Genomic DNA, 10,093 nt, shown 5'->3' with positions numbered 1-10,093 from the left:
TTCAAATTCAAAACGGAGGTTTTTAATCAAATCAAATAAAATAAAAGAAAAAGGAAATTTAATCTAGCCTATCTCTACCCAAGTCCAACCCGAACCACCCCTAGTCCAGCAAAGAACCAATCAGCGTTTTGCCTTTTCGCTGTGAGGAGACCGGTCCTCCACTGTTCATCGTTGCAGGCTTCCAGCACGTGAAACGCGCCGCCACACACACACACGCCCCGCAGGCCGCAGCTCCTCCTCTGCTTTTCTCCATTAGCAAAGCGAGCCCGAACCCTATCACTCCTCCTCCCTCACATTGCGCCGCCGCCCGCCGCTCTCTCCCTCCCGAGAGGAGAGAAAACCTCACCTCCCCGACGCCACCGTCGTCCTATTCTCCGTCCGAGCACGGGAGCAGAACCGCCGCGATCCTCCCCATCCTCCTCGTCGAAGACCGGAGCCCGGAACTTCCTCGAACGGCATCGCCGACGTCGTCTTCGTCCGCCCGAGAGGAGCGCACGTCGTCTACCTCGTCTTCGTCGAGCCTGTATGGATTCATCGGCCGCAGCACCGTGAGCACCGTCTTTCCCTTCCTCCTCGTTCTTCATGTCCGGGGTGCAAACTGTCCTCGCGTCTTTGTCCCCAAGTTGGATAGCTGTTTGTTACTTTCCCCTGCAGAGCCAAGCTCAAATCCCGGGGCAGACGCCGCGACATATACTTTTTATTTTATTTTATGTAGTCTGCTAGCCGCCGTTTGCTACTAGCCATCCGTGTGCTCTAGTTCCCCCAATTTAATCTTTATTTTTCGACGCCAAGTGGCAACATGTTTAAATTGAAGATTTCTTTTACAGTATGTCGAAGAACAGGCCCTGCGGGAAACTTGAGGCCAGAGCATTGAAGGATAGGCAGAGTGTTGTCTTAGTCGTTCTGTTTAGACAAAACGGGAGAGCCAGTTTAGGGTCCGGTTTTGTAATCAGAAGTGATAAACAGGCAAATCAGTCTATTATCCTGAGTTGTGATCACATTCTGGGCAGAGTGGCGGCTACGGATAGGCTGTATGTAAGAACAATGGTGGCGGAGGGCATTGAGGAGCTACCTGCGAGCATTATATACCAAAATTTTGCCATGGATGTGTCTATACTTAGAGTTCCAGGATTACTGAGTGTGCCCCCACTACATTTTGCTCCTAACTGCCTCCCAGGAGATCATGTCATGGCGGTTGGTTATGGCCACCCGATCGCTTTGGACCCAAATTCACCAGACACGCCCTTTGCTGGTTTCAACATTACCAGGATGCCTGCTACATCCCCAGGGTTTGTCAGGTATAAATTCGATTTTTGCTGTTGAAACCTCTGCCCTGCCTGTGAACAAACCTTATGTTATAGCATTTTTTGAAGGCCCGTGGGAACAATTTACAAGACGACTTTCAATGACGTCAAACTTAACCACGTATCTCTAGACTGTGTGGTAATAGATGGTATGTCTGGTGGTGCTGTCCTATCATTGAATGGTGTTATCGGGCTTATCGTTTCAAGTCGACGCGGCGAAAGTTTTGCTGTTTCCTGTGATACAATTCTGCAGGTACTTTTCTTTTAGTTCAACTATTAGCTAACTTACCATTTTTCTTAGCTAATTACATCTTTATCTCACTCAGCATGATTGTATTTCAGGTCTTGAAACACAGCATTGGTCTCGATCTCCGTGTAAGTCAAGTTTTTTACTTGAGCTTAAATTCACGCACACACACATGCACACAGTTACTACTCCCTCCAAGCTTTTTTTTTCTAGATACCGATGTAACTGGTGACTTGCAATTAGTATCATTATCATCCCACAATGCTATGCAGCATGGTATCTCACATGTATTATACATATTGAAAACTGAAAAATCAAATCAACAAAATTATTATCTCAGTTGTGTACTTTACTTCTTATTTTCTATTTTAGGTTCCTATGACTATGGAGCAAGTGATTAATTTGATCAGATGATGCACTGGCACTGTGTAAATATAGCACAAGGGCTCCCTTGCCTGTGAGATGGTAGCCTGGAGCCAACGACCGGTACACAAGAGGTAGAAACCTGAAATGTATCACCTAAATTGCATGCTCCACAGTTGGAAGTGCATTAGCTTTTGTATATACATGAGGCAAATAACACATATAAGAATGTACATTAGTTATCTTCTATAAATACTTTAGAGCACAAACATGGACCTGTTGGGGTTAGCCCCGACAACATCTCTAGCCCCCTTCATGGATGCCTAGAAGGTTGCATTAAACTGTCTTTCTAGTACTTGCTACTTGAAGAAAAACTTAAACTGAGGGATGAGCATAATAACAATTGCATGTCTGTTAGAATACCCGGTTTTATGGTAGGATTGGATTTGTTAGAATTGATTGTTCTCTGTCCTATAAATTTGTTTGATCACACATCTCTCCTAATTTCACTATACGGTACCAAAGAGGTTAGATAATTTTAGAGTTGGGTTTGATCCCTTGACAGTCTGTTTTACAGAAAAAAATGAGTTGGGACAATCTTGAGCAAAAGTTTGTTAGGCTTGTTATAGACCATTATTGGCAAGTGTGTGCACTATCTTATCAATTTTATGTTCTACTGTGCTATTCGTGACTCTGTTGAGTAGATTAAGGTGATGGATGAATATTGCAGCCTTGCAGGCAACCGTGGGGTTAAATTCGTTGTCGATAGAATTAATATTTCCTTAGTCTTATGTTGGTGCCTCATTAAGCTGGTTAATTTGCGTGAGCACTCTCAGTATTACTTATCATGTAACCGGAGGAATGAAATGGAGCTGGAAACCAAATCTTTGCAGTCGGTACCTTTCACTAGAATATCCGATCACCCGCTGTTGAAAAATGTTGCATGTATTTATACTCGGGTAATGGGTCAAGTTGGTAAAGGAGCAGATCTTGAAATCTGATGGCCGGGGGATTGGTGAGGTGAACCAGGAAGATTCCTTTGGGTTCAGTTGTAAGGTGTCCAGGGAATGGGGCAATCATGACGTGACTTGTGTTTTTCGCGAGACCTTGATGGAGAGCGTGGACTGCCACTATCGAAAGATGCAGCATGAGGAAATCCCATGTACGAATGTGTTTCGTGTTCTGAAACAGTTAGGCTTGCGCAACATGCCTCCCTCCTGTGTATTTTTCTGCCAATTTTATTTCTGGTATATTATGCATATTATTTACAGTCTCTTTTGTTTATACATATACCAGGTGGTTTGTGATTTGCGGAAAGAGGTATCAACTGATAGGTAATTTTTTCTGGTCTCTATGTTTGCCATGCAATTTGTTTTGAAAGTGCAGTACTATTACTTTTTGTAAAATTTATGGGCATCAGTGTTGTTGGGTTTCGTTTACTCCATGATTTGTTCAATGATAATGAGAGAGTTAAGATGCTGATGTATGGATGCTAATATATCAACTCCTTTTTATTCAGGTACATCGACTGTATGGATGCTGCTCCTCACGGGATTCTCAAGTGTTTGTCACCCTGAAGTTACTGGAACAAGGGCTTCTATATCGAGGGAGATGTGGTACCAGTGATGTTACAGATTGCAGCGTGTTTTTTTTGTGAGATTGCTGCTGGTCTCTATATGGGTTTACATAACTTTGTTTATGGAAGTTCTTGCGTATGCTGTAAACCCCAATCTTTGGACGTATGGTGACACCTGCATCACGTGAATATGATTGAATGGAAACCGCTAACCAATTATGAAACAAGACCTAAATATCATGTAGAATCTGAACCTTACTGGAAACGCCAATCTCGTGAACATGCAAAACGAGATACATTATGTCTGAATTTTGTTACAGCTTATTCACTGGATATGCTTTAGATTGTTCTAGTTCTTTTAATAGTTTGCCATAGTCAGTGGAACTCCATCCAATAGACAATAACTGCCTAATTGTATTTGGCATGAGAATGCCTCAGTAAGACTGCACATTTTTGTCTCGTTTCTTAGGAATTCCCCTTTAAGTAGTTGATGGGATAGTTAGATGAAGACAATATTCTATCAATGCTTGTTGTTCCCCAACTGAAGAAAATGTAACTTGGCCCTAGAGTTCTATATTATGTACATTAGATGCAGTTGGAGCATTATGTTTAGGAAGGTGATTGTTGTGTCTGCATTGATAAGCCATATTATCCTGCTTATTGAATGGATTGGCAATGTTTCTGATATAGCAGCTAATGGTGTCCTAGCGTTAGCTGTTGTTAATGGATTGATTGTGTTGTAAATTTTTAGGTAATTCTTGACTGGGACATTTAAGTATTTTTTACACCCTTGGTGTTGTCATCATGACCGCCAATGTAAAGTCCATGTTTCCTGCTTGTGTATGTGTTAGTTTCGAATGATTGTAATGTGCAAGTGTAAAGGGATGCTTCAGTTTTTTCTTCTTCTTTTGGGTGGGTTTGCTCATGATGGTTCGATTTGGTTTTATCCGGTCAGAACTTGCAAGCTGCAGCACCTCATTTATATTTCTTCCTCTACTTGGGCATGGTCATTTCAGGTGTTTTCTGGGTGGAAGTTGTCAGCTAACGCCAGGTTTGTTGAGGCTTTTTGAAAGTCTGTAACAAAATCTGATTGGCGACATTCACACTGGTGTAAGGTTACCTCAATAGCCACATTGTGCTTTTGACGTGTGTAAGGCTTTTTTTTCTTGAGTGCAGATTTCAGCAGTTAGCTCCAGTAAGCCCAGTATCTTCAAACATTATAAAATGATTCTGTGAAGATGATAAATTCTTAAAAACGTTCAGCATCACCCTTAAGGTAAGATGTTAGTGGCTCAGCATACTCTGAAATACTGCTAATCTTATTTGTATAAGAACAATGAACCCTGAAGCCTGTTAAACCTTGCTTCAGCTTCAGCCAGGCAGGGAGAGCTTACCACTTTACATATTCGCTCCTCTGCCCTTCCCTTACAGAGATAACGCATGAACTAACAACAAGATGTTAAACAAGATGCAAGATATTGAACATAATTGGTGTTAGCCCGTTAGGGAAATGTCAGGTTACTCAATAAAACACGGGTATTCGTTTGCCACTAGAGGCCGCCATATGCTCAGTTTTGCCACTAGCGTGGAATGATGCTCAGTTTTGCCACTACTTCGTTATGGCGAGGCCAAAAGGCCATGTTTGGCCCGATTCTGTCCTGTGACGTTAGTGGTAGGGTGTGTCCGGATCTTACAGGTGGGACCACACAACTTTGCCAAATCGGACAGAGCACGTACGCCGCACACACTCACCCCTGCTCCCACGACCACCTACGTCGCCGCGGCCATCCCGCGTGTCCACCTGCTTCACCGCCCCCTCCTCTAACGCCACCTGCTCCGCCGCCACCATCTTGCGACGCCACCGGTGGGGCACTCGTTTCGCCAATGCGCCCTCCACCAGCTCAACGAAATGGCGACCGACAAAGATGATCTTGGCGAGGCAGGCGTCGGGCCGGAGATCCTCCGCGTCCACGACTGGGTTCCCGAGGGGTAACTATTGTTACCGTTGAGCTTTTTTGTTCATTGATTTTGGTTTATTTTGCGGTTTCATTTGCGATTGATTTTGGTATTGGTGTGCTAATTGTGTTTCTGTTTTTCGTGGGTTAGGATGAAGTTGCGGTTTGCTTTCTTGGTGAACATTAGAAGGGCCGGTACATCGTGGATGCAAAGCAAAAGAAGAAATTCCAAGGAGGGTTCGATTATCCGTTGCCATTGGATTTGTAATTGGATTTTAGACAATTTGGGGAGGTAGTTTGCAGTCCATATCCTTGGGGTTTGCATGATGAAGTGGAATTCAGATACTACGATGGAGGAACTGAATAGGTGAAAGTTAGTAATGATGCAGAGCTCGCTACCATGTTTGCTAAGCATAAGGAGAAAGGGCAATTTCATGTGAGGCTGCAAAATGATGTGGTTGTGCCATCACTTGGACCTTCTCGGGCAGAATCATGTCGTCGTAATGGTAGCTCTAGCTAGAACAATTCAGTTAGGGACCTTCGGGCAGAATCATGCCGTTGTAATGGTAGCTCTAGCTAGAACAATTCAGTTAGGGACCTTCAGTTAGTGCACGACGACGTGGTGGCTCGACAAGCGTGGGCACCGGCAGTAGGGTCCTCCGAGAAGTGGAGCCTGACTAGTTAGATGATGAAGAGAGGCTATATTCTGATGTTGTTCAGAATTTACGATGGGCATGTAGTAGCTGAAAACCAAGATGAGGATGACATTGACGCTTCTGTGATTGAAGACGAGGAGGGTGAGGACGAAGACCTTCCACTTGTTCAATGGGACTCTATGAACCCTCAGATGGAAGAAGGTTCCATTTTTGCATCCATGAGTGAGTGTAGAAATGCACTTGTGACGTACTGCATCAAGGAAGAACGTTGCGGTTCGAATCTATCCGATCTTTATCTTTTTGCTCAAAGAACGAAGAAAACCCCTTGTCGAAGCCCTTTATGATAAGCTTCCCTGGATCTGGGAAGTTTCTCTTTCACGGTACATCCGAAGTTGACAAGAGGGACACTGGTCGTTACATAGTGCACTGTCTGACTGGTGATTGTCCATGGAGGATGCATGCATCTAAAATGAGAAATAACACGCATATTCAGGTCAAAGTGAACCCTTTTAGGTACACACGCATGAAATCAACCCTTAGAAATGAAACAATCAGTAGAGCCAAGTCAAGATGAGTAGCTGTAGAAGTAAAGCGGTGGGTGATAGAAAACCATCAAGTGGGTACAAAGGAGTTACAGAAGAATCTCAAAGAAAAATTCAAGATAGAGTTACCATACATGAGGGTGTTCAATGGTGAATAACATGCTATGGAATCTATTTATGGTAATTGGTAGTAATGTTTTAAATTGTTGTATTCATTCAAAGGTGAAGTGGAGAGGACCAGCCAAGATATTATTGTAGATATTTACCACCACTTCGTGGAGTACATATTGAGTGGAGTGACACTGACTAAGGAATGCTTCAGGAGGGTTTTTGTCTGTTTTGAGGCTTGTCGCCGGGTGATTTTGGAAGGTTGTAGGCCCTATTTAGCTATTGATGCAACTTTCCTCACAAGGAGGTTTAAAGGACAGTTAGTAGCAGCTTGTACAATTATGGAGACAATTTCGCATTTCCAGTTGCGTACAGTGTGCTGGAGACAGAGTCCGAGGAGAGATGAACATGGTTTTTGCTGAATGTGCGTCGGGCTATTGCACATCCCAATGGGTTGGTAATTCATACATATGCCTGCAAGGATTTAGAAGTGGTTGTGGACAATGTGTTACATGGAGTAGTGCATAGGGAATGCATGCGTCACCTTGCTGCAAATTTTGGGAAAAATTCAAAGGAAAGGTGTATGCCGACAATTTGTGGCCAACATCTTGGACATGCAGTGTGAAGAAGCACAACTACCACATGCGGAAGTTATACAAGAATGACAAAGTAAATTAATACTTGGAAGCAAACCACTCCAAGATATGGGAAAGAAACCAATTCAGTGACTTGAGCAAAGTTGACTATGTGCACAATAATCTTGCAGAGTCTTCCAACTCAACGATCCAGAAACTAAAAGGTCTTTATTTGGTGGATTTGCTTGACAAGATAAGGATAAAATACAATAAGAAGTTTCATGTTCATGCAGGAATAGCCGCAGAAAAATTCATGGTCCACATTATCATCCCTTCCGTGCTGAATGAATTGAAGCAAAAAACAAAAGGCTTGGGAATGGACATGACTCTTTGCCCGGCCACCACAACGTGAAGGTATCATTTTTGGATAAAGAGAAGAGGGAATGGACATATCTAGTGGATTTTAGAAGCTAGAACTTGCAGTTTTAGGCAATGGAAGATAATTGGGTTGCCATGCATTCATGCCTTGTTTTCCATCACTACTCTCTCAGGTCAATCAGGGAACATACAATAGTATGTGCATGAATACTATTTTGTTGCAAGGTTCAAAGCCACATATGCACATGCCTTACCTTCTCTGGAGGGAAAACAACAATGGGGCACAGTTCTGAAGAGACCAGCAGGTAGACCGAGGAAGAGTCGAATAAGACCTCGCAGCGAAGGAGACGGACTTGGAGCGAGAAAGCGTAAGTGCACAAGGTGTGGTGGGTCTGGTCATTTCGCAAACTATTGTGATAACATAGTAGATCCAGCGATCATAGAGTGTTTCGACAATGAAAATGATGGTCAGCAGTCGGTTGCATCGGATGATGAAAATGATGCTCACCAGCTGCATGATTTTGCCAATGATCTAAATGATGATTTTGACAATGATCAAATTGAGGCTCCAAATGATGCACCAATTGAGGCTCCAAATGATGGTGACCAAAATTTTGAGAAAAATGATGCTCCAACTAAGGCTCCAAATGATGCTTGGTATGTAAATCTTGCCAATACTATTTTATATTTATCACTTGACATGATCTCACAACCCTTTTTTTTGTACAACTGTGTGGTAGGTTCAAACAAAGTGGTGGCAATGAGCTCTAAGGTACTTGAGGTACCAAAAACCAATAGGAGAAGAATAGAAGAGAAGAGCACAAGGAGCAAAAGGAGTAACATGGTGGCAATGAGCACAAGGAAGGAGCAAAGTGGTGGCAAGAGGCACAAGGATCAATAAGAAGCCCCTACCCTTTGAGTTGATTGAGTGGGAACACAGGAGAATTTATGAAACATTATGAATGTTGTTGTATTTGTGTTGCATGATGTTGGACCTATGTTAGAACTATGTTTGACTGATATTGGAATGATGATGGTACATATTTTGAGCAAGTCATGTTAAAATACTCTCCAAATGGGTACCGAAATTCAAATTTAAACCAAAAATCAAATTTGAACCAAACTTCAAGTTTGACATGCAATTTGGATGTCCCAATGCTTTCGAAACTATGGTGAACTTGTTTGTTGTAACTTGGTCATCAATCCGAGCCCATTTTGCGGAGTACACTCACATTCATGAAAAATGTGCTAAAAAGGAGCTCCAATGGTTGGGTAAATAACCTCATTTCTAAGCAAGGTTTTTTCGACCTTGACTATATCAGCCAAATAACTTTCTTGCACTTACTATATGACATAAGAAGACTATGTGCGCAGGTTTTTCATTTTTTTGAACTGCTATGCTCATTTTAATATTGGTCAAACCTAACTTTAACCAACATTCACTACAAGAAAAGTTCTTATCAACAGCGTCAATTTTTCGTCAGCTAATGGGTCTTTTTCATCGCCTATGGGGCTAAGCCGACGATATGGGTTATGTGGTGCATATCGTGTCACCTAAGGGATTACCACAGATTTTTCGGTGCATCGCGTTTTGGCGCCTTTTGGCCACGAAAAATTAGCCCGTTGCAAAAGAGTTTTCGGGAGGCCGTTGACACGTGATAGGCGTCGTTAACTGTCCGGTAACGCCGTTAACCGGCTAAAAACCCGTGGTAGGTGTTATCACCAGATTTTGGCTAAATCAGGAGGTGGGCCGCGATCAGGATGGGCTTAAAGAGATATACATGGAGGATTACGTGAATCGGCCTGTTATACCAAGTTGGGCTTAATTGCCCGTGTATCTGTAACATATTAGATCTATTTTAGTTTAGAGATAGAATCTTACTCGTGCACGGTTTAGTGCACGCCCACATTAGAGAGTCCCCTGGACTATAAATATGTACCTAGGGTTTATGGAATAAACAACAACTCACGTTCAACCCCAAAACAAACCAATCTCGGCGCATCGCCAACTCCTTCGTCTCGAGGGTTTCTATCAGGTAGCGACATGCTGCCTAGATCGCATCTTGCGATCTAGGCAGCACAAGCCCCACGTTGTTCATGCGTTGCTCGTACTGAAGCGCTTTTGATGGCGAGCAACGTAGTTATCATTAGAGGTGTTAGGGTTAGCATTGTTCTTCGTTTAAGCATGCTTACGTAGTGCAACCCTTGCATATCTAGCCGCCCTCACGCCTATCTCGGGTGTGGGGGCGGCACCCCGCTTGATCATTATTTAGTAGATCTGATCCGTTACGATTGCTCCTTGTTCTACAAGGATTAGTTTAATATCTGCAATAGTTAGGCCTTACAAAGGGGGGAGGATCCAGTGGCACGTAGGGTGGCGTTCGCAAGT

At 43.1% G+C, this 10,093-nt stretch overlaps 1 protein-coding gene across 2 annotated transcripts; it reads left to right on the top strand.

The window, feature by feature from the left end:
* The first annotated feature begins 287 nt into the window (after positions 1–287).
* LOC124678285 lies at positions 288–3,717 on the top strand. 2 transcript variants are annotated; one of them, XM_047214199.1, is made up of 7 exons: positions 288–548; positions 828–1,298; positions 1,374–1,557; positions 1,647–1,679; positions 1,924–2,048; positions 3,211–3,248; positions 3,434–3,717. In XM_047214199.1, exons 1-5 carry the CDS (start codon positions 526–528, stop codon positions 1,963–1,965), a joined length of 753 nt encoding a protein of 250 aa, XP_047070155.1. In that variant the 5' UTR covers positions 288–525; the 3' UTR covers positions 1,966–2,048; positions 3,211–3,248; positions 3,434–3,717. The 2 variants fall into 2 exon arrangements, with proteins under 2 accessions (XP_047070155.1, XP_047070156.1); XM_047214200.1 differs by having other exon boundaries at positions 1,924–3,076.
* Positions 3,718–10,093: the final 6,376 nt, after the last annotated feature.

Source organism: Lolium rigidum, chromosome 7, assembly GCF_022539505.1.
Source record: "Lolium rigidum isolate FL_2022 chromosome 7, APGP_CSIRO_Lrig_0.1, whole genome shotgun sequence".
NCBI lineage: Eukaryota > Viridiplantae > Streptophyta > Magnoliopsida > Poales > Poaceae > Lolium > Lolium rigidum.
The sequence above is the reverse complement of the archived record's forward strand: the minus strand, read 5'-3'. Positions and strand labels throughout refer to the sequence as shown.